The sequence below is a fragment of the Diorhabda carinulata genome, chromosome X (assembly GCF_026250575.1).
Source record: "Diorhabda carinulata isolate Delta chromosome X, icDioCari1.1, whole genome shotgun sequence".
Lineage (NCBI taxonomy): Eukaryota > Metazoa > Arthropoda > Insecta > Coleoptera > Chrysomelidae > Diorhabda > Diorhabda carinulata.
This window is the reverse complement of record NC_079472.1, coordinates 32,612,116-32,638,408: the sequence shown is the minus strand read 5'-3', so window position 1 is coordinate 32,638,408 and position 26,293 is coordinate 32,612,116. Positions and strand designations below refer to the sequence as shown.

Genomic DNA, 26,293 nt, shown 5'->3' with positions numbered 1-26,293 from the left:
TCAACACTTTTTAACTTTAACCTGTTTGTAATAAGCATTAAATAATAATTTACCAACGTGGTATGAAACTAAAACTATACATATAGAAGCAATGGTTAATGTTAATATAACATCAATAAGTAAGTATTTATACCAGGGCATATCGGAACCATCCACTCTAAGATGTGGTGCTCCGTCATGTTCGATAACGTAATTCACCCAGTATACTGCTAAATCGATCGGTTTAATCGGACGATCGTGGAACGCTTTCGATCGCTTAAGAGCATTTTTTTTGTATCTAAAACAAACATGTCACTACTAGAGGTCATATTACATCACAATAAATCATTTATATTGAAAATTTATTATTCTATCCCTTATAGTTAGGTGGTAAAATTGATGGGGTATATCTTGGTACCAATATAATACCTTAATTAAAAGTTGGTAGTCCAGATGATCAGATTACTGAAGACCAAATACAAAATTTAAAAATTGAACTTCGTGAAAAAATCCTTTTTATTCCTGTCAATTTCCTAGATTTAGTATTTCAACTTACTTGGAGTTAGTTAATAATTCTCCTAATGCATAAGTGAACTTTTCTTCGGTGAAACTGTGGTAGATCACAGACAATCCAAAACCTCCGTAAACAGCGTTGTTAGCATTGGTAGCTTGATCTCCAAATACTGGTATAACAAGAATAGGTACTCCATGGTAAATGGCTTCTGTCATACTCAACAAACCTCCATGTGAGATGAATAAACGAATATTGGGATGAGCTAAAACAATATAAAATGGAATTTGTCCACTGCTACATGCCTTTCAATTTGTTTTTGGTGATTTACATTATTCACTCTTATGGAATATGTAGCATGAGGCAATGGGGTATGCCACATTTGATCAGTTTTCCACATGGAAACAGTATCAAAAAGACGGAACACTATCAAGAATCTTATGATACAAAACTGATATTACGTAAGTGACATTGTGTTGGTAAAAATATGGTTTACTGGTGAAGATCCATGATAGATTCTAAAATATAAGCATTATAATGTTTTGTTTGTTTTTTATCTAATAGAAATTAAACATCTTTTGATATAAATTTCTTTAGATGTGTATCATAAGAAAACTGGTTTTCCACTTGAAGCTTCAAGCGAATTTCTAAGTAACTTCATCATTACTGTTAAATATTTTACCCCTTTCTCGGCCTTCAATGCTGCGTATAAAAAATAGTCAATCGGAGCCAGATCAGCGCTATATGGTGGGTGTTCAATATCTTTGAAGCCACATTCGTGTGCAATAGACTTGGAAAGTGAAGTAGAGTGGACTGGAGCATTGCCATGAAGCTAACGCACATATCGGCTGATTTTGTCGCACTTTTTGCGTTAGTTTTTTGACGTGACTGTTGTAAGTCACTTACCATTGTATTTGATTAGTTAAAGTCAATTGAAAGCATACTTCTGTATGGAATCTCTTTGGTATGGATAAAAATCGCTTATTGTTTTCTGCAGTAGTCCCGCACGTAGGTCATTTTCTGAAGATTCTATTCCCCAGCGAAGCAATTTAAACTAATTTTTAATCGTTGAAAAAGATGGACATAAATCACCGTAAACAGCCTTCATTCTGTTTTTGATTCTTCTTTATTTTCAAATTGCGCGAAACTCAATTGGAGACATTTTTCAAAAAAACTTGATTTAAGGGTCGTTCGAGCTCTACTATGATCAAATGGATCGAAGCAGCAATCTGAAACTTCATGTAAAGCTTGTTGAGATTTACTATATGAGGCCTAGAACTCACGGACCACCCTATTATCCTTTTTAGTGTCCTTCCAATAAGATGAAAATTGTATTTCAAAAACTTGTTACTGATATTATATTTACATTGCCAATTTGACTATTAAATGGTCCGAATTCCCAGCAAATATTTTTCATGGACTTCCTCATCCATTAACTATAATGACATGGACATCCACTATACGTTAAACCTAAAGTTATGAATATTCTAATCACACAATTAGAGCCATATTTCTGCGGATATAAAGAGTGTGGCCATCAGTACACAGTTTTTAATGTGACGACCTTAGAAATCATTATTTTTGAAATGGTGAGCTCCAAACTTGACACTTTCACTTTGAAAGTTCCAACCCCACGTCGTGCCGATTCCTGTACTTGTTTTTTATGAAAATTCTTATTCACACCAACAGGTAGTTGCAAATAGAAGGATTTTTCCATTACTTCTTCTCCAAGTTCATTGTAGTTTTTGTCTGTAATTTCTTTACCATTAAAATTGTTTTTCATAGATCGACAAATCCACAAGTTGAACCTGTTCTTCTTCTTCATCTTCAGTGATACATTGTAATTGTTCTACTTCTTTACATCTGAAAGGATTTCGAGTCCAGTTATCGTCAAAGTCAGGCTTGGGAAAATATTTTTGACCATAGCATTAATCAGAGCTTGAAGGTGAGCCTTGAAAGTTCTGAAGACGATAACCTGGTTATCGAAACGCGCGTCATACAGTGTAATTGTGAGTATTAATGTATGTATGTACGTGTAACAAACATTAGCGATTATTCTTGATATTAACTAGATGATTCACGACACGATAGGGTTATTATATCATAGTTTTTAGTTCAATCGAAATTTAGATATTTTTGAGATGATAATTTGTGTAAAATATCGAATTCGTTTTTGTCGATACATTCATAGGAGTAACTTACCCAAAATGTCCATTTGTGGTAACCAACGACCCGTTTTCACATTAGACGGCAATCCTTCTACTTCTCCCTCTAGCTTCCATAAAATTTTCTGCTTTAAATTCTTGAAACTTTTTAAAAATATATCCATAGTTTTCTTAGGCAAATCTATACTTTTTAAATTAGATCCTAAGCTGAAGAAAATCGCACCATCAGTAGCACTATCTAAAAATGCTTCTAAATCCTTTGGTAAACTCTTTGGTGGGGTTATATGAAAACCTCCAATAGGTATAACGTTAGGTACCAGAGGAACCGGTTGCCATAAAGTCTCGTGTGAGTTTACTAGTACTAAGGACACCTTTGAATTCAATTCTGTAACACTTGGAGCATCTTCAAAATACGTTTTAATCAATTTGTCTTGTCGGGGAATGAATAAAAAATGATTCATGAGTTCTTCTATTGTATAAAGTATAGTGTTGTGCAATCGATTTTTAAAAGACATTGGCCTGGAAAACGTTGATATGACTTGAGGTGTATAGGAAATCATTGTAGGATTTCCTACTAAACGATTAACGAAGTTGAAAGGACCTAAAAATTTAATTTATCGAATTCTTAAAAAAAAGCTAGATATCGAATTGGAATTCAAATATGGCGGTATGAATGTGAGTCCGGGTCTGTTCTACCTAAAATCTACCACTCGAACCTTAGCAATGTCTTGATTCCTTTCGTTAAACAAACATCCTTTGAGAACATCTCTATGAAATTTCAGCTCATAATTTTGATTATTTTAGCCCGGGTGATTTTTTTAACAAGCTAATGTATTCCATTTATCCTTGAATAAATTCAAATCGTCGTATTTCCAAAATTACGAACCTTAGCAATGTCCTGATTTTTTTCATAATACAATGATCCTCCGAGAACATCTATTTAAAATTTCAGCTTGTAATTTTGATTATTTTAGCCCGGGTGATATTTTTAACGACCTAATATTTTTCATTTATACTTGAATAACTTTAAAGCCCCGTATTTCCAAAATCACGAATTATAGCAACATCCTAATTTTTGTGCTCATACAATGATCCTCTGAAAACATTTTTTCAAAATTTCAGCTTATAATTTTTGGTTAATTTAGCCCGGGTGATTTTTTTAGCGAGCTAATGTTTTTCATTTATACTTGAATAACTTCAAATCCTCGTATTTCCAAAATTACGAACCTTAGCAATGTTCTGATTTTTTTCGTCATACAATAATCCTATAAAAATATCTCTTTGAAATATCAGCTCATAATTTTGATTATTTTAGCTCTTTTAACAAGCTAATATTTTTCCTTTATACTTGAATAACTTTAAAGCCCCGTACTTCCAAAATCATTAATTATAGCAATGTCCTAATTTTTGTGGTCATACAATGATCCTCTGAAAACATTTTTTCAAAATTTCAGCTTATAATTTTGGTTAATTTAGCCCGGGTGATTTTTTTAGCGAGCTAATGTTTTTCATTTATACTTAAATAAATTCAAATCCTCATATTTCCAAAATCACGAACCTTAGCAATGTTCAGATTTTTTCGTCATACAATAATCCTATGAAAAAATCTCTTTTAAATATCAGCTCATAATTTTGATTATTTCAGCCCGGGTGATTTTTTTAACGAGCTAATGTTTTTCATTTATACTTGAATAAATTCAAATCCTCGTATTTCCAAAATTACGAACCTTAGCAATGTCCTGATTTTTTTCATAATACAATGATCCTCCGAGAACATCTCTTTAGAATTTCAGCTCATAATTTTGATTATTTTAGCCCGGGTGATATTTTTAACGAGCTAATATTTTTCCTTTATACTTGAATAACTTTAAAGCCCCGTATTTCCAAAATCACGAATTATAGCAACATCCTAATTTTTGTGGTCATATAATGATCCTCTGAAAACATTTCTTCAAAATTTCAGCTTATAATTTTGTTAATTTAGCGAGGGTGATTTTTTTAGCGAGCTAATGTTTTTCATTTATACTTGAATAACTTCAAAATCTCGCATCTCCAAAATTACGAACCTTAGCAACATTCTGATATCTTCATCATAAAATGATCCTTTGAGAACATCTCGTTAAATTTCAGCTCAATACAATGAAGTATTTAAAATAGAAGGTTTTTATAGGTTGAGTTGAATTCAAAACTAGACGAGAAAAGTTTTTCGATACCTAATTTTGTTATAGTAAGAAAGTTTTCAAATTTAATTATTTGTCTTAAACACAAAAAACCGTTTAATTGAAATAAGAACTTATTTTTCTTAGTGTAACTATTGGAATTTCTTCACTCTGATTTTGGTGATCACCTCCAGTTTGCAATAAATACACTCGCGAGCAAAAACATCAATTCAAGTCGCACTCTCGTGGTCAAAAGTCAAAAAATCTGTAGCTTCCAATCTGTTTCTGATTTCAGGCAGTAGTCTCAGCTTTATAACTTATTTTTTTTTGACAGAGAAAAAATATCCTACGAAAAGGAAACTCAAACAATTAAAAAGGGTTATAATTAACAGTAAGAAAATACTAGCTCAAATTCGTCAAAATAATTTATTTTAAATTAGCCCAGCAATATTTGGCGTTCCATCCTCTGGCCCTAATAACAGCCTGGTGCATCATTTCTTGCCCAAACTTTTCTCTCTTTCACCGCCAGTTTCAATAAAAAGAAACTCGGTTTTTGCTTCCATTGAAATGCAGGCCCAAACCATCCAGGAACCTCCTTCACGATCCACGTTTTTTTTTATACAAACCTGCGCGAATTTTCTCGTCCTCTTTTATCGCTACCATGCAGACTCACTCTGATTTCATCTGACAAGGGAACGGAGCCCCAAGGTTCGTCAGTCCAATTAAGTGTTTTCTGTTAAATCGTACACGGGCTACTGGATGGACTGGAGTTAATTTGGGGCGAGCAGCTAGTCTTTTTGGTTCAAGGTTACTGCCTTAACTCTTCTTCTGACTGTCCAGCCACTCACAGCTACTTTTCGCGTTTGTCTGAGTTCTTGATGGACTGAAACACTAGTGAGGGCTCGATTTCTCAGCAATTGATAATGAATCGTATGTCTAATTGTTTGCTGGATCAGTTGTTTACAATAATTGTTTTAGCTCGTGAAATAATGCTATACTTACAGAGCGGATTATGATTAAATCATTTTAAATAATTAGTCTTTTTCCGATATTAATCTGACCCGCCAATATTTCAAGGTTAACATTGGCTCGAACTTTATCTCCATATAATACAAAGAATATTAAATTGAACGTCTTAAAACATTAAGCTTCTTTACATTAAAAACATGTTTTTGTTGCACTTATCATATTTAGAAAATAAAATTACAATACGTAGCGATTAATATTATCAACGTATAGTCAAAAACAAAACAAATTTTTCACTTACCAAAAGAATTATAAACAATTAAATGAGATTTGAACAGATGAGCTAAAACTTTCAAAGCGTCGTTTGAAAATTGTTCAATGATCACAGCATCGAATGTCTCATTCATCTTTATGAGACGCCGAAGTCCTGGATCCGTTAAAATTTTTTGAGTGTTTGTGTACATATAATCCTGAAAAGTTGCTTCTTGAAATAATTTATCGAAATCTTGGAGTTCGAATAAATTGAAGGATGCAATTTCGTCTGTAAAATTGAGTTACTAAGTTAAAAGAACGTCAATTGGAATTACGAATCATACATTCACACTAAAATAAATTTATACTAAAATTTTCGTAAACTATGATCAGGTTAACCCGATCATGATCCAAATGATCGGAAACTAACCCCGGATCATTGTTGTTCTGAAACTGATTGCATAGTCATATTTGATCCTTTCTAGAATAGGCTAGTAGACCGTTGTTTCATTTGTCTATGGTTTTTTAAAATGCATAAGTTATTTAAATGGCTACTATTAGTATTAAGCTTTAATGCAAACTCCGTGAGGTTGGAAACAAAGTTTCCTTCTGAACCGTCAAGTTTAGTTTATTCTCATTTTTTTTTATAACCAAATTCTAGTAAACTATTATCAGCATTAAAAATTTATAGTAGATCATTTGCAGGGTTTCGGAAGAATGAATAACTAAAAACTTGAATGTTTGATAAACACACATTCTGCAACAAATTGACAACATTCCAAGATAAATTTCTTATCAACCCCTCATATTATGAGTCTACTTTGCCTCTAGTTCTTGCCATGCACTTCAAAGCTTTTTCAGTTTCAATGTGTTTGTTGAGCAGTTTCACTTGCTGGAGCTGTCCATAATGAAGATCTTCCCAATCTTCCTGAATCAACAGATTCTCTAATGGGTGGTTCCTCTTATTTTCGGTTTTCTTGGTGTCTTCATTGCTGACTGGTTTACTATTTCCTGGTACAGTTCGTCAGTTTCTTCGACTGTAATCTGGGCTAGAATATCTTGATTTCTTCTGTTTCAATTCTACTGGGTAGTCATGTACTGCGGGCTTCAACCAATCACCTACTCTGCTTGAAGCTTCTTTCGGTGCCTCTTGGGAGTACATCCACACGTTATAGCGTGATGAGGATTTGGATAGCCTTCATGAAAAGGAGCTTGGTCTTCAGTTTCAGCTTGAATCGACCTTTCATTCGACTTCTTGCCTTTTCCGTTTTTAGTAATCTAGATGATTTCTTCTCCTGCGATGACTACGTTGTCTTCTGTTATTTTTTGAGGACTGCTTTGGATTGATACTGATGTTCAACGTTGTACACCGATACTCAATCATCTCAATTTTTTTAAAAACAATTTCTGTGACTTCTGTGGTTTTCTACCGAAAGTTTTTCTCTTTAAACCGTTATTAAGGATAAGAAATAAGCATAAAAAATCGAAAAATTAATTATTCAATTGAACAAATCATGTAACAAATATTTTATGAGTTTTTTTTATTTGTGCGCCTATGATCGACTGGCTTACTTGCAATAAATTTTTTTTTATTTTTCTTTCACTTTCTTCATTAGTTTTGTTCAATTTCTAATTAATTGGATTAACTGTGGGTTTATTCGACGTGGTAAATGTTAGTCGGGGTCAATAACTTATTTCTAGGTTATATATTTATTAAATCTATTTACTACTCTTTATTTGTGGAAAGTAACCAAGGGTGATGCATTTCTTATCAATTGAGACTGATAAGTACTATTTTTATATTGGAAAAGATAAATAAAAATTAATCATGATACTTTTTTTAATAGATTTTGATGGTTGCATACGAGTTGCGTCCCGCGGTCAAATTTTAAGCCAAGTTACTGTAAGGGTCATATATAATTGCGTCTCGAAGACCTTCCAAGAAATGTGGTGCTAAATACCTCTGTAAACTAATTATACTTACCAGGATTATCGATATGTAAATATTGAATTCAGGTTAACCATTTTCTTACCAGAGGCTAAGTAAAATACATATTACCAACTTATTAATCATAATACCTCCTCTCATATTGATATAACTAGCATATATGGGGATAAATTTAGAGTAATTGGTATAATTTTATGACCTAACCTAACCTAATCTAACCTCACCTTTTCCTGTAGATAAGAAAAAGTTCATACGAACGATAGCGATAGTTATTTTCAAGTAATAATTATCAAGAAAATGAAAACTGTTAAAAAAATGATAATATGTACTAGACTTTCACGATAACTTCATTAGTTGGCTTTAAAAAATCGAAAAACCAAATGCCAAATTTTTATTTTTTACTGTAGGTATATGAAAAAAATATGAAAAATATCTCATTTGAATATTTCATATCATTTTATGATTTATAGAGCTATCATAAAGCCTCTTTTTTAAACATAATCGATAAAAACTTTTTGCCAAGTATCGAAGTTCTTATATTTTTTTATTAGTCTATACAAAAAACGGACAATGTTTCTTATAAACAAGTTTTTCATCCATTAAATATATTTAACATTTATAAACGTAATTATTAGACTAATTTTGAACCTAACCTAATCTAACCTCACCTAAACAAACCCATTAGGATTCTAATATAGTTTTTCAACATTATCATCATCAGCTTCTATTATTGATATCATTCGAAGCGCAAATTTTTTGTTAATCGATATAAAAAACGAATATTTTGTAGGAACATCATATCAAAATATTTATTCATTGAATTTTTACGAAAGAAAATTTACTAATGATTCTTAAAATCAACTGTTTTTACAATAAATATATTTAACAATCGCAGACGTAATTATTAGACTTATTTTGAACCTAATCTAATCTAACCTCACCTAAACAAACCCATTAGGATCCCAATATACTTTTTCAACTTTATCATCATCAGCTTCTATTATTGATATCATTCGAAGCGCAAATTTTTTGTTAATCGATATAAAAAACGAATATTTTGTAGGAAAATCATATCAAAATATTTATTCATTGAATTTTTACGAAAGAAAATTTACTAACGAATCTTAAAATCAACTGTTTTTTCAATAAATATATTTAACATTCGCAGACGTAATTATTAGACTTATTTTGAACCTAATCTAATCTCACCTCACCTAAACAAACCCATTAGGATCCCAATATACTTTTTCAACTTTATCATCATCAGCTTCTATTATTGATATCATTCAAAGCGCAAATTTTTTATTAATCCATATAAAAAACGAATATTTTTGAAAAAATCATATCAAAATATTTATTCATTGAATTTTCACGAAAGAAAATTTACTAATTATTCTTAAAATCAACTTTTTTTTCAATAAATATATTTAACATTCGCAGACGTAATTATGAGACTTATTTTGAACCTAACCTAATCTAACCTCACCTAAACAAACCCATTAGGATCCCAATATACTTTTTCAACTTTATCATCTTCAGTTTCTATTATTGATATCATTCAAACTGCAAATTTTTTGTTAATCGATATTAAAAACGAATATTTTGTAGAAAAATCATATCAAAATATTTATTCATTGAATTTTTACAAAAGAAAATTTACTAATTATTCTTAAAATCAACTTTTTTTTCAATAAATATATTTAACATTCGCAGACGTAATTTTTAGACTTATTTTGAACCTAATCTAATCTAACCTCACCTAAACAAACCTATTAGGATCCCAATATACTTTTTCAACTTTATCATCTTCAGTTTCTATTATTGATATCATTCAAACTGCAAATTTTTTGTTAATCGATATTAAAAACGAATATTTTGTAGAAAAATCATATCAAAATATTTATTCATTGAATTTTTACAAAAGAAAATTTACTAATTATTCTTAAAATCAACTTTTTTTTCAATAAATATATTTAACATTCGCAGACGTAATTATGAGACTTATTTTGAACCTAACCTAATCTAACCTCACCTAAACAAACCCATTAGGATCCCAATATACTTTTTCAACTTTATCATCTTCAGTTTCTATTATTGATATCATTCAAACTGCAAATTTTTTGTTAATCGATATTAAAAACGAATATTTTGTAGAAAAATCATATCAAAATATTTATTCATTGAATTTTTACGAAAGAAAATTTACTAACGAATCTTAAAATCAACTGTTTTTTCAATAAATATATTTAACAATCGCAGACGTAATTATTAGACTTATTTTGAACCTAATCTAATCTAACCTCACCTAAGCAAACCCATTAGGATTCCAATATACTTTTTCAACTTTATTATCTTCAGCTTCTATTATTGATATCATTCAAAGGGCAAATTTTTTGTTAATCGATATAAAAAACGAATATTTTGTAAAAAAATCATATCAAAATACTTATTCATTGAATTTTTACGAAAGAAAATTTACTAATGATTCTTAAAATCAACTTTTTTATTCAATTAAAGTATCTTGCATTCATAAATATTGTTAGATCAGACTAATTCTGAACCTAACCTAACCTAGCAGGTTCAAAATATACTTTTTCAACATTCATTCAACAAAGTTCATTATTTTGCTAATATTTATCATATTTTAAGGTAAATCCAATGCCAGTCTGGTTATATAACTGATTTGCGGCGCTTTTTTGAATTTTGTACTTTACCATTGCGTGCTAAAATTAATTACACTTACCTTTGAACGCTTCGGCAAGCCCCTGCAAAACAATATTTCTGTAAGAACCATTCGTAGGGTGGTAGGCGTCTTCATAAGCGCAAACTATAGTTACTTCATTTCCAGCTTCTGCCAAACCCCGCATTAGAGCCACGGCTAACTTATGGTGACTCATCCCAAACATGGGAAATACTCCTAATATTTTGGCACATTGAACGCAATTTTGAAAAATTGTAAGTGAACTTAGGTACATTAAAAAACTCCAACACTTTAACGAGACCATATTCGATTAATCAAATATTCTCAAGAAAGAGAATGAAAATTTATCGGTCGTATAGTTGCTTTGTTACCGCTAGCATATTATTCAGTAACAGTTTCTTAAAACATTGTTGATAACTCGATTTTATTGTTTTTTAAATTTATTTGAAGAATGATTATTATAGATTAGGATAATAAAGGAGACAAACAAATCAAAGCGAATTGTTTACAATATTGTTTTATTGAAGCACTTTCAATTGGCTTTAAATCATTTGATCTACTGTTAGTTTACCACATTTTTGTTCTAAGATGATTTTTTTTAATTGTTCTTGTCTTTAGAAAAGAAAAAGATGAAAATTATTTACTTACTACAACACACTGTATAAATAGTTTATGACACAAATTTTAAATATACGAAAAAAACTAATATACACGTTCATTAAGAGATTAATTACAAGCTAATAATAAAAATATTTTTCATGCGAAACTTGAGCTTGATGTTTTTTGAAATTTTCATTTATATTTCGTCGTAAAAATGAAAATGCTTTAATGTTGGCTAATGCTGAAAATCCGAATTCACACAAATAAGATGTGGAAAATTGTAATAATATGTTTAAAGCTTTTTTGGCTATCATTGGATAATCGCATCTGATGTTAATCCAAAATGAATTAATTGATTCTTCTGAATGTTTTAAAATTAAATCTCGATTATTGGAAAGCAAATTGAGTTCGAACCCAATCAAATTTCTTAATATCTAATTTTGGGAAATAATGAATAATTCTCTCCTCTAATGTTGTCAAATGATCAACAACAATCAAACTTTTCTAAATTATCTTCCTGAGCTTTATTTTTTCATTAAGTTATTTGTTTTTTGAATGCCACCAGCTTATCTGTTGAGTTTAAGATATTTTCATTAGGCCCTTGCATACTTGAATTGATGTTGTTAAAAATAACAAAAATTTCTGATGAGTAAACCAGTTTAGTACACCATATTTTATCTTCTAACACATGAACAAATTCATAATTTTGATTTTGTTCAAAAAATATTTTCATTTCGTCTTTTAATTTCATCACACGAGATATAACTTTTCCTCTGGACAACCATCTATTGGAGTAACAAGGATTCGTACTTGGCTTCCAGAGCTATAATTTACTAAATAATCTACTTTTTAATGGTCTTGCTTTTTAAGACATTGTTCCAGAACTATTTTAAAATCTGATGGCAAAAATTTTGTAACAAGTGCTTCTCGATGCAAAAAACAATGGGTAACTAATATATCCTCATTCGGTTCTTTAACATGTGCTACAAATCCTTTTAGATGTCCAGTCATAGCTGGAGTACCATCTGTGCAAATGCCAATACATGACTTCCGAGAAACTTTAATTTCTTCTAAATATGAACTAATTACTTGAAAAATATGTTTACCAGTTGTGAAATTAAGTAACTCCCGACAACATAAACATAAATAAATCTAACGAATGCAATTAATTGAGCATTTCCATTTGTTGTTTCGTCGACTTGTAGAGCAAAATTTGAATTTCCAAGAGTTTTTGCAGTATTTTGCTCAATATTTTCCGACATATCTTTAATTCTGCGATGGATTGTATCATTTGAAAGTGGTATTTTGCAAATATCAATATCAGCTGATCCACCAATCATTGTTTTTACAATTTTGCGACAATCAGGTAATATAATTTCTTCAGCCAAATTGTGAGGTTATAAGTTAACGGCAATCGATTCAGATATTTCGTAAGAAGCTACTTGAGCCTTTTCACACACACATACTTGTTTTTCAAAAACTTTTACTTGCTTAATTTTTGATGACAAAGACCTTTCAAAGTAGCTTTTATCTTTTGTTGAAAGCGAAGGATGATTAGTCACCAAGTGACGTTGGAGTTTGCTAGGAACCATAGCACTATTTGATAATTTAAAACAACATATCACACACTCGGGAACAACTATGTCATTTTCCATTGTAGAAGTAAATCCAAATTTCAAAAAATCATCATTATATTTCCGATGGACAACGTATTTTTTTGAGCAAGAAGTATTTTTACTTGTGCAGGGGGTTGGCTCATTAACTTGGTCCCTAACGTTATCATTTATATTACTATTATCATCATTAAACTTTCTTCTTTTTAACTATTTATCCATTTTCAGAAGGATCTGATAAAATAAAAATAATATTGTCGAAACATTTAAAAAAAAATGGTTCAAATATTACCTTTGAATTTATAATAATCTAAATTATGCACTCACTTGTAATTTATGAATATGAAAAATTAAACCTTTCTGAAATTGTGAAACTTTCACTCAAATACAATTTTCCGTAGATAAAACTTAAATTTTATGCGAAGAAATACAGACACAGTGTGCGTATGCAGCAAGTCAGCACATAAGCTCAGGATTCCCCGTGAGATGTGTACACAGCGCGCGTGTTCAATCACAGTAGCATTTAGTAGAGTGCGATAAAAACAAAAAAAACTTATTTGGAAAACCGTGTAAAAGCGAAAACGTGTAAAACAAATACCTTGTAAATCGGGGGATAGGTGTACTGCAAAGTTAATAAGTTTACAAATTCATAAATTGACACTACAAGCAAATAAATTAATATTAAACCGAATCACATACATTTACCAATTTTAACGAAAGAAAATGTGCAGTAACTACTATGCAACACCTTGTGAATCCCAACTACCACTAAAACAACACGTTTTGTACGCAGAAGTGGCAAGTGTGCGCCGATTTGAGACATATTCCTATTGCTATGCATGCCGCTTCATCATAATTGAGCACTAAGAAAAAACGCGTTGCAAAGCAAATAATGAAATAATTTATTTTTTTGTGGATTTAAATATATAGTCATGTTAAAAATATTTTTCTTTTTAAATGATATAATTTAATAATATTAACATTATTATATATTTGCAAAATTTGGCGGCACACTTTTGAAATTTGGCGGAACACAAAAGTGACGCGGCACAGTGGTTGAGAATAACTGATCTAGAATGAAATAAATTTTGACATATTACAGATATCTTTTTCGACTTTGTCACACAATAAATTTCACTTCAAACTTTTAAACAAATTTCGAAAATACATCTATTTATAATATATAATAAATGTAGATGTAGTTTCTTCTTATCCATATCCTACAGCAAACTGAATAACAAAAAACTTGTTCAGGACTGCATTATGATATTTAATTTCCAGAATCAGTGAATCATTCGAAAGTATGGATAAACAAAAGCATAATACAAAAATTAATACTTTGAAACTAAATAAAACTGGTTACTAGATCAAATAAGAAACTAATGAACGTAAATACATAATTGGAAATATGGTTTCAGATATAAAACAGTAAATAAAAAGCAAACAGTAATAGGAAATAGTTGTTTGATGAAGTGGAGAAGCGAATATATAACAAAAATTCGGCAATAATGAAGCAATTTCCTTAAAAACAGAAATGTTCGGCAAAGCTGCCTATTGTCACATACTTGTTCAAAAAATCAATGGAAATACATAGGCTTATATAAAAAAATCCCATAGACCAAAATAAAGGAAATACGGAGCTGAAATTTTAAAATTACGCTGACAACAGTTAGTTGTACATCAATAAGAATCGTGATGATGTTTGAGGTCATAGCATTGGAAATAAGAGGATTCAAACCTGTTTGAATATTAACGAGGCCAAAATATTTTGAATATAGAGCTGAAATTTTAGAGTAATGTTCTAAAAACTTAGTTGTACATTTAGAAAAATCAAGATGAAGGTGGAAGTCACAGTATTTGAGATGCGAGGCTTCAAGCTTGTTATAATATTAACGAAAAACGCATGCTTGTTCAAAAAATCATTCAGGCCAAAATATTTGGAATTTAGAGCTGAAATTTTAGAGTAATGTTCTAAAAACTTAGTTGTACATTTAGAAAAATCAAGATGAAGGTGGAAGTCACAATATTCGAGATGCGAGGCTTCAAGCTTGTTATAATATTAACGAAAAACGCATGCTTGTTCAAAAAATCATTCAGGCCAAAATATTTGGAATTTAGAGCTGAAATTTTAGAGTAATGTTCTAAAAACTTAGTTGCACATTTAGAAAAATCAAGATGAAGGTGGAAGTCACAATATTCGAGATGCGAGGCTTCAAGCTTGTTATAATATTAACGAAAAACACATGCTTGTTCAAAAAATCCTTAAGGCCAAAATATTTGGAATATAGAGCTGGAATTTTAGAATAATGTTCTGAAAACTTAGTTGTACATTTAGAAAAATCAAGATGAAGGTGGAAGTCACAATATTCGAGATGCGAGGCTTCAAGCTTGTTATAATATTAACGAAAAACACATGCTTGTTCAAAAAATCATTAAAGCCAAAATATTTGGAATATAGAGTTGAAATTTTAGAGTAATGTTCTAAAAACTTAGTTGCACATTTAGAAAAATCAAGATGAAGGTGGAAGTCACAGTATTTGAGATGCGAGGCTTCAAGCTTGTTATAATATTAACGAAAAACGCATGCTTGTTCAAAAAATCATTCAGGCCAAAATATTTGGAATTTAGAGCTGAAATTTTAGAGTAATGTTCTAAAAACTTAGTTGTACATTTAGAAAAATCAAGATGAAGGTGGAAGTCACAATATCCGAGATGCGAGGCTTCAAGCTTGTTATAATATTAACGAAAAACGCATGCTTGTTCAAAAAATCATTCAGGCCAAAATATTTGGAATTTAGAGCTGAAATTTTAGAGTAATGTTCTAAAAACTTAGTTGCACATTTAGAAAAATCAAGATGAAGGTGGAAGTCACAATATTCGAGATGCGAGGCTTCAAGCTTGTTATAATATTAACGAAAAACACATGCTTGTTCAAAAAATCCTTAAGGCCAAAATATTTGGAATATAGAGCTGGAATTTTAGAATAATGTTCTGAAAACTTAGTTGTACATTTAGAAAAATCAAGATGAAGGTGGAAGTCACAATATTCGAGATGCGAGGCTTCAAGCTTGTTATAATATTAACGAAAAACACATGCTTGTTCAAAAAATCATTAAAGCCAAAATATTTGGAATATAGAGCTGAAATTTTAGAGTAATGTTCTAAAAACTTAGTTGTACATTTAGAAAAATCAAGATGAAGGTGGAAGTCACAGTATTTGAGATGCGAGGCTTCAAGCTTGTTATAATATTAACGAAAAACGCATGCTTGTTCAAAAAATCATTCAGGCCAAAATATTTGGAATTTAGAGCTGAAATTTTAGAGTAATGTTCTGAAAATTTAGTTGTATATTTAAAAAAATATTACCGTATTATTAAAAATTATGATTATGTTATTAAGGTGAAATAATAACAAAATTAATTCAAGATTTTTTTATTTTGTCCCGTTTCCCATAACACAATTTCGACGTAATTTTAACAAACCTATAAAATATATAAAACGACATAAACAATAAAATTAACAAAACAGCTACGACATCTAATAACAAATATTGATAAGTAGGCATATTGACAGCAGCTGATTTCATGTACGGCGCCCCTTTATTTTCAACTATATAATTAATCCAGTACAGGGCCGTATTCATAGGAGACATCGGACGATCTTTGAATCTCTTTGACAAACTTCGAGCTTTCTCCGTAAACCTTGAAAAAAAATGAGAAAATAAAAGAGAAGATGAAAGAGAACATATGAAAATGTGGTCAGCGGTGTAGTAAAGGCAGTTAAATTTACTCACTCTGAACTGAGTAACTTCTTCAAAGCTTCGGCGAGAATCTTTTCGTTTATTTCTTGAACCATGAATACTAAACCTCCTCCAGCTTGCTCAGTCGACATAGCATTCGTGAATTGATCGCCAATATGGGGTAATGACAACATCGGTTTACCACAATAAACGCTTTCTATGGTGCCCAAAAGACCTGAGTGCGTGATAAAGACTTTAACATTAGGATGACCTAAAACGAAAGATGTTAAGATCTTCAATATATTCGATTATTTATACGTACACAAAATATCTTTCTGTGGAGCCCATCTAGTCGTCATAACATTATCAGGTTTATTCTCCATTTCGCTTTCCCATTTCCATATAACTCTTTGAGGTAATCGGGAAAAGACGTTTAAGAATATCATCTGTTTACTTTTCGGGAAAGTATCTCCTCTAATAGTTGAACCCATACTCATGTAAATTACTCCATGTTTTGCTTCACTGATGAATTTCTCCATTTCCTAGGAAAATCTTGGTTTATCTTACCAAATAGCGTCATAAAGAATATATATCGCAAACGCCTACTGCACCCTACCTAACCACCAACTGAAAAGGCTCTTATCCTGCTAGCAGTAGATCCAATTCTCCCAATACAACAACTGACTCAGCTTCAGTAACACCATTTAAGTCAACTTGACATAACCTCAATTTAGAGCATTGCCCCGAAATCAGGATTAGACGCCACCTTTCCTCTAAACCAGGGGTCACCAAACTTTCCAGCCCTAGGGCCGTATTGATTACTCCAGTAAGTTCCGAGTGCCAAAACCATATTATCATTGTTGCCGGTGGTAGAAATTGAAATAGTCCACTGATTAAAAAAAAGTCCGAAAAAATACGCAACGTTTAAAAAAGTCTGCAAATCGGACTAAAGTCCGCAAAACGGCAACACTGCATATTATTAATTTTCCTGTCATTATCTGTAATTTCTAGATTAGTCGTAGGAGGAGTAACGTGACACGACATCTGGTGGACACAAGCGGAAATAGGTAGTACCTTCTATCGCTAACAGTACAGAATAATCTCGTTGGTTCAAGAAAGTTCTGGTGTCTTCCACTCACTTCTAGATGGCAGTAATTAGAATATATAAGAAGGCTAGTGACGCAACCACAAGTCAGTTCCTATGACACTGTTGTGAAATAAAATAGTGCGCACCTCCTTAAAACGTGTTTGTGCGTGTTTAAGTTTAAGACATCTTTGCAACAGTATTTTGATTTGAATTGTTGCTTTTGTGTGTGATTTAGTAGTATGGAAAAGAAGCGAAAAATTGATAGTGAATGCAGAAAATTCAAAGGTCAGTGGAACATTCAGTATTTCGTAATTGAGTCCAGTAACAAGGCGCTATGTTTGATTTGCAATGAAAGCATAACTTTTATCAAAGAGTATAACATTAAACGCCATTATGAAACAAAACATTTTCAAAATTACTCAAAATATACAGGAAGTTTACGGACAGAAAAATTCGAAACTATGAAGCGCGGATTGAAATCGCAGCAATCTTCATTTACAAAACTCAAAACTGAACAAGAGGCTGCAACTCGTGCCATGCTTTCGTGTGGCTCTTGAAATTGCAAAACGTGGAAAACCATTCACCGATGGAGATATTATCAAAGATTGCATTATTCTAGTAGCCGAAATGTGCCCTGAAAAGGTAAATTTATTAAAAACTGTCAGTATGTCAGCATTCACTGTGGCTCGACGGGTAGAAAATATCGCTGAAAATATATCCTCTCAACTGTTCGACAAAAATTAACATGTTGAGTGGTTTTCTTTGGCCTTGGATGAGTCAACTGATGTGTCAGATACTGCTCAGGTGTTGATTTATATTCGAGGAGTAGATAAAAGCTATGAAGTGCATGAATGTATGGTATTCATGGCACAACTACTGGTACAGATATTTTTAAAGGAGTTGAAATGGCCATTAATCAAAAGAACCTTTGATGGAATAACTTGAAATGTATTACAACTAATGGAGGCAAAAACATGGGTGGGAAAGATGAAGGAGTGGTCGCTCTTGTGTCAAAGGCTGTAGAAAATGACGGTGGTTCAAAACCATTAGTCTTACATCGTATCATTCATCAACAGTCTTTGTTAGATATATATAGATAATATTTAGATATGTCTGAAGTTCTGAAACCAGTCATATCAACTGTTAGTTTTATCAAAATGACTTACCTTATCATACTGCCGTACGTTGGCTTAGTTGTGGGAAAGTCCTTCAGCGTTTTTTTGAATTTCGAGCAGTGATCGAAATTTTTTTGAATAGAAAGCATCCCCCTCTTACTGAATTACAAAACAACCCATGGCTGTGGAAGTTAGCATTCTATGTTGATTTAACAAAACATGTGAACGAACTGGATTTGAGATTGCAAGGAGAAAACCAGCATCTTCCTGATTTATACACTAATATCAAATCATTCCGGAAGTAATTGATTCTGTTTCAATCACAACTACGAAGTAAATGTTTTTCCCATTTTGAAATATATAAAATATTCAGCCACACCACTGAGACTGAGTTTCCTATCGATTTTGAAATCGAAACTTTGAGTGCTTTGAAAATAAATTTTGATACTCGTTTCTCGGACTTTGATGCCATTGCGAATCGAATTAAGATTTTTCAGAATCCTTTTGATACTGACATTGAAACCCTAGCCCCGGAACTTCAAATGGAAATGATTGATATACAGTGCAGTGATATAATTAAGAACAAATATCAAAACTCATCTTTGTTGGAATTTTATAAGAGTCTTCCACTGACACAATTTGATAATTTGCATAAATTTTCTCGTGGGCTGTTTTCTGTTTTTGGTACTACTTATTTGTGTGATAAAACTTTCTCCAAAATGAAGTATTCAAAAAATGTTTACAGTGGAAAATCTCAATTACATAAATCTCATTAGTATTTCCTGTGTCATTATGCTTGTTATAAGTTATGTTTTTATTTAAAATGTATAAAATATTGGTTGGATTCATTTCAATAATTTGTTAGTTATTATATACTGAAGTTAAATTTTCTGCATATTATTCATGTCTTTACTACATACTACAATTCTGTGTTTCTTTATCCAACTTATCCCAAAAACAATAACAATAAGCCTACAACAATGTTATGAGTAGTTAGTCCATGACCATATCAATGTAGATGTCATATTGATAATTATTCAACATAAAATTAGAATACTTCAGTAAACTAAATTTGATTTGCTATAAAAAATATGTTCATGTATGTTTTCATGTATGCTAGCTCTCCAAGGGCCGGACAAAATCTGTCCGCGGGCCGGATGTGGCTCTCAGGCCGTAGTTTGGAGACCCCTGCTCTAAACCAAAGAGGAAACTTCCTTATCCCCCGATTTGTCTGCTAGCGACGATCTACGAAGATCTCCTCGACCCCTTCGCCATTAGATAAAACCCGCTCCTAATCCCCTCATCGATCGTCGGTGTTGAGGTTTTCCTATGTGTCCTGGTGAACCCATCCACCAGTTAAACTACAAGAGACCAAATTTATTGCACTCTCGAAAAACTATTTGATTCGTCGACTCATTTTCTTTGGCTCTATTATTTAGATTACCCTCCTATGATCTACCACATTTCCAGCTCCGTAGAGAAAACGTTTTGCTATATCAGGACTATTCCCGAAATCTCCTTATCCTTCATAAAAATATCCATATCCCCCACGAAAATAATTCAACGAGTCTTTCACAGAAAAGTTGTTATTACTTCCGGTTGAATAACAGGTTAGTTTAGCATTTTTAATAGCGTTGATTCCATTTATCGACATTTTAAACGAGTGGGATCTATTATTAGGAGATAGGGGCTTGGCTGAGGAAGGATGTGATCATTTCAGGGATCTCGATAAATGGATTCGGCAATCTAGAAAACGCTCAATTAACGTGTTTTTATAATGATTCCAAACCGGACAGATACGGGAGTGTTTCTAAGAACTTACCTGTGGTAATTTTTTAATAGGTTGCGAATCTATATGGATACCACCGATTTCAATAACATTTGGAGTTAACGGAATTGGCAAATTCAAAGTGAAATGTGTATTAATAAATAACATATTGACATCATTAGTGACGTCACCATTTTCGTATAAATCGACACCCACATATTTTTTAGATAAGGTGTTACTGGACTTAATCATTTCATAATCGTATAATAAATTCGAGTAAAGATGATTTATTGTATTTTCCAACCTTTGGATGAAGTTCATTGGTATTGGAAGTCCTAAAAAGTGTGAGGGTAAATAGGATGGGTTGAAAGGTACCCCGAACGATTGGTACATCCAAGGCATCCATATTGAAGAATGTATACCTATAATAAAGTCACAAATTTAAATTGTGGAATGTTGTCTTCCACATTAGGACAATCTTTATAATGTTTATTTCAATTTTCAGGGTATAGGACGATGTTTTTCGTAGTCATATCTACGCCTATGACTCTAAATAAATGTTATCAATAATTACGTATGTCAACTTAAAGTTCAAACAGTATCTATCCAGTTATAAAAGATCATCCTGTATCAATAATTGTATAATTTTGTACTAATTCTCATAATACCACTGGAGAAAGTATAAACAATATTAAAAATGAAAATGTCGATTTTTAGTTACCATGGAAATTACGCTACTGTTTGACATTTTTGATAGATTTCAATGACTATTATATCCCAATGACAGTTCACTTGAAGTATTTGAATCTAGTTACGACTCGTAGCACTATGGCGCTGCTATAACCTCAACATCACAGAACTTTTATTATCTTATTGACAAAGACATTGTTGGTTGTTATCATTGAACTAAAAGTAAGGGAAGAAGCATTCTCTTTATCATAGGCGTGCGATATAAAAAATAATTAAATATTAACAGAATTAATTTTAATTATTCCTAATAAAATATGAACTATTTTTTTTTTAAATTCAAAATTACTTTTTTTATATAAATTGGTTTTCCTATGGAGGAATGTCAAGTAGCAGCATCATTTAAGAATATTTTTTTGTTTTTAAATTGACTAATAAACTCTATTATTTTGTTTTTGTTAGTTTTCATGTTTTTGAAATTGTTTCCTTTGTGTATAACGAAGAATTTACGATTGATCTTTTATTCTTCGAGAGTATACACTGTTCACAACATAACAAAAACGACCAGAAAAAATATTTGGTTAAAAAAACAAATGTTGTACGAGGTATGGCCATTAAATAACGAGACTGGTGATATAAAATCTTTTATTTTGATGTTACGTATATATATTTATTATTACTTTCACTATATACCCCTTCTCTAACCCTAAATCACGTCCTGCGAATTTTCCATTATTCGAAACAATGCAGGAATTTTTTTCTGTCAATTCTTCCAGGACACGCGCAGTTTTTTCTTTCTCAGTTTCAACAGACTCAAATCTCGTTCCTTTTAATGCAGTTTTGACCTAAGGAAAGAGGTAGAAGTTGCGAGGTGGAAGATCCGGCGAATACGATGTTTGATCTAACACTGGAATTTGGAACTTTTTCGATATTTATTCACGTGGAAGGGCGACCCGAACGTGTTATTATCTTCAACATCTTCTCGGTCGTCTTGAAAATGCTTAAACCACTCAAAATACTTGGTCACGACAAACATGTGAAATTTCACTACAATCCGTCGCTCTATTTACGAGTCGATCATTTTCACGGCAAAACAAAAAAATAGCCTCTATACAAACGGAGGTAACGGCTACACTGTTTTGTTTACAGACACGGTAGATATCGCATTCGAAATAACAGGCTTCAGGCAAAACAGGTGTCAGTCGTTAATCTTTGGCGCTAGTCTCGATACTTAATAGCCACACCTCCTATTTATATCAACATTTTTAGGTATAAAGAAGATAAGTTGACACAATTCTAAACATTGTTTCGAGGTATGTAAGAAAGTCGAAAGTGTGAATAACGAGAAGTATTAATAGATGAATTATGGCTGGAGTCGCAATCAGTAATGAATTGTGAAACGAAATTGTTATGTATATTCTTACCTATAATAGGTGCATTGTACTTCTTAGCAACTCCCATAAAACAATTTGTATTGAATATTTCAATCAAAATCAAGTCGAAATGTCTATCTTCCTTTAAAAATGTTTGCAAATTTGGATGAGACAAACCTTCTGTACAAGCTATGCGGGCAGCATCCATCAATACTATGGGACAAGCATATCTATCTAATCGGCTTCCTAGATAAAAAATTAAAAATATAAAAGTTAATTCATAAACTTAAAATCCGTTTGCCGTCGTCGTTCGCAGGTGACGTTTGCCGTTTGATGTTCGTAGCAAATTCTACACCCTATTCATAAACTTGACGATGTGTTATTAACCTAAAAATTGTGTTAATTTGTGTATTATAATAAACAAGCAAAGCCAAAAGACCACCATAAACAAACAAACAAAAAGAGAAATAGCTCCAACACCACATCCTAACGTCATACGTCTAAATCACGTGACAAACGCAAACGGATGTCTTTGGCTCTTTTCTATTGCTACGAACGGCTGAAGGGAAAAGATAAAATTCGTTTATGTTAAAAGTCACCAACAGCAAACCGATCGGGAAACGGTAACTATGAATGGCCTTATGCATTTTAATGTTTTTCATTTTGTACCAGCAAACGTCAACGGCGACGGCAAAAGGAAAATCAAGTTAATTAATCGGCTTTTAGCTGTCATTTATTTAAATTTGTTTCCGAGAGAGTAATAAAACCTAAGTTTTAGTCAAGAACTTAGTAAGGTCAGTTTGCAAATTATTACAGAATAATTTTCTAGAATTTTCATATATTACCTAAGCTAATACAAGTTGTGGGGCTTTTATTGGTCTTTTATAACTAGCTGTACAGAGCAATAGGAAAAGGTTTGGAGTGGTCACAAGCCCTGTACAATGAAAATTACGTAGCCGTTTCATGAGATCTATAAGTCCCTATTTAGTTGTAAGTTTATCTATTTAACTAAGAGGTCCAAGTTGAGTATTCTTAAGTTTAGTTGTAACTTGCAAGATGCAGGTGCAGTCTGTTGTAAATTCTAGTTAAATTATGGAAAATTTGGAAGGGCTGCATAGATGTCAATAAATTGGTTCATCAACAATTAATAAAAAAAACATTAATATCTAACCATTAAGTCATCAGTGTTGATGATTTCGTCATTAGTATTACGCTAGGTGTGATCGTTTAGAATTACTTAATTTTTGTCTTATATTAATGTGACTGTGAAGAATCATAAATCTACCTATGTAACTTCTAGTTACTATTGTATTCGTTAAGATTTAATGTAAACTGACCGTCCACTGACGGGAATCAACGTCGTAGCTAAGCGATTCCAAATGTCACTTAGACACTTAAATACGATTAGTATTTAAGAGAACATATACACGCATAGTGTGTAGTACAGTAGTCAGATTTTTGAAATCATTTTATTTATTAATATTTTATGTTAATAAATAGTTTTTACAAAAACAAACTTACCAGTTAATATATCAAAAGTAAGAATTTCTGTTTCGTTCTTATCCTCAACTGCAATATTAATATCTTTCCAATTAGGGTATTCTAGTCTCATAGGGAATCTGGTAATAAGGGTAACTTGATGACCGATGGAAACTAATTGTTTGAAAAGAGGCTCGAAGACGAGCTGGTGACTTTTTCCCATATGAGGAGTAATCGCTAATATTTTTAAACTTAAACTGATATCCACTAAATATAATAATAAAAGTAATTTATAACCACTATTCACAAACATTTTTATCGACGTACGATTAACTTAATGTTTGTTATTGTCCTATAGTTCGTTATTTAATAATAAATCCATCACGCGAACGAATCTACAAACTATTCCAATTAAAAGTAACGGAGAGATGGGAGGCAGAACGATTTAAAATAACCGAACTTATTCAAGGTTGATATAATAATAAATATAGTTCGAAATGCTAAGCGGATTTGTACGCGAGAAATTTTCATATACATATAATATTTGCAATGAAATATACCAGAAAAAGGTCAAAATAATCACCAAAATTTAAGAAAAATACACATTTTGTATATTTATTACTTAAAAGAATACATTTTAGTCACAAAGCTCCAGATATCTACAAATGTTCTTAACAGAACAAAAGCTTCTTTCAACATATACGGATATAACTAGAGCTTATTTAAAGTGACTTATGGTCTCTGGAAAATCTTTTCCCACATAAATTAGTTAACTTTGTAAAAACTATTTATTAACATAAAATATAAATAAATAGTTTCAATAATCTGACTACTGTACACGCTGGAAGTTAAAACTATTAAGAACAAACTTTGCGTGTTTATGCTCTCTTAAATACTAATTCTATTGTTTACAACAGCTATAATTAATTATATTTATGATTACTAGAGCCACATCAATACAAAAATAAGGGTAAGTAATTTGATAAGTTAATGAAACTTCAAGTGTCTTAGGGACAGATGGAATCGCTTAATTAAGATTTTGGTTCCCGTCCTGGTCAGTTTACAATAAATCTTAACAAATACAATACAATACAAATAGGAAAAAAGGTACACATTGTATAACTTTATATATGGTTAACAGATTCTAATGGTTCCCATCAGGAGTGGTGAGATAATTAGTTTCAAGGTTTCCATTGAAAATTTTGTAAATTTTTCGAGGGTTTTGAAGCCGATTTTTTTTTTAAAAAAATATTTTTTATTTATTAAATTGTCACTGTTACCAGAAACTTTCTAAATACGGTTTTATCTACCTTGTGCTGTTATAAGTAGTAAAAACCACCCCTATTCCAAAATGAAAGTCGATAGATAATTTTTTATATAATTTATGATTCATTAATTACTTTTTGCGCCATTAACAGCCACCCCTTATGACAGAAAAAATAATAATAAACATGTTATTAACCAGTTATTTATTATTCTTTGTGTAATTACCTTTTTTATATAATTATATAAGGATTTCCAATTTAATGCTTTGATGCCTTTTAACCGAAAGCTTCGGCTTCTCTATACAAGGGGTAAAGTGAATATAACTGTTTATGTTTACAGCTGGTTCAAATGTTATAGCTGTCTCCTTGTAACCACTGACTAGTTTCGACGTTATTACGTTTTATCAGAGTGGGTTAACAACTGTCGTTCGGGCTTAAGACCCGAACTGAAGACAACGTCAAAGAGTTTCGCTATTTAACATTCCCCAGCGAACTTTAACTGCGATAATATTGTTTCCGATGGTAAATGAGCAAAATATCAATCGCCAAAAAGGTCGATGGACATCATGCTCTTCATGTAATGTTCATCGAGGCATTAGCCAGGAAAGTAGTTGTTTTCTCCTTTGAATATACCTTAATATACCACCATTTTCCTGTATCCTTTGCTTCTCTGCTAGCAGAATCAGTAGCAAGCATTCCATTGCGAAAAAAGGGCTTCCAACCTCTAACAACCCAGCAGATTTTAGAACGTTATTATTTAATATTGTACTTACGTACGGTTTCTACTAGTTTTGATGATATTGGGAATTCTAGTTATGTATAGGGTTGGGCAGAATAATCGATTAATCGAAAAATAATCGATTAATCGAAGGATCGATTAATCGAT

The 26,293-nt window shown here is 31.6% G+C and overlaps 1 protein-coding gene across 1 annotated transcript; it reads right to left on the bottom strand.

Annotated features, from left to right (window-relative positions):
- LOC130902487 (UDP-glycosyltransferase UGT5-like) lies at positions 1–24,562 on the bottom strand. The gene is made up of 10 exons (XM_057814677.1): positions 24,185–24,562; positions 22,715–22,909; positions 20,658–21,025; positions 16,956–17,175; positions 16,688–16,904; positions 16,319–16,595; positions 10,724–10,970; positions 2,693–3,256; positions 536–755; positions 1–277 (listed from the first exon to the last, which is right to left on the bottom strand). The coding sequence occupies exons 1-10, from the start codon at positions 24,453–24,455 to the stop codon at positions 1–3; spliced, it is 2,856 nt and encodes a 951-aa protein (XP_057670660.1). The 5' UTR covers positions 24,456–24,562.
- Positions 24,563–26,293: the final 1,731 nt, after the last annotated feature.

Bases quoted from the DNA above. Each gene is read 5' to 3' on its own strand.
- LOC130902487 (XM_057814677.1), bottom strand. From the start codon at position 24,455: ATGTTTGTGAATAGTGGTTATAAATTACTTTTATTATTATATTTAGTG. The intron at 17,176-20,657 runs GTAAGTTCTTAG...AGATTTTCCTAG, and splicing joins CTATTAAAAAATTACCACAG to GAAATGGAGAAATTCATCAG. The intron at 3,257-10,723 runs GTAAGTGTAATT...TTAAATTTTTAG, and splicing joins GCTTGCCGAAGCGTTCAAAG to GTCCTTTCAACTTCGTTAAT.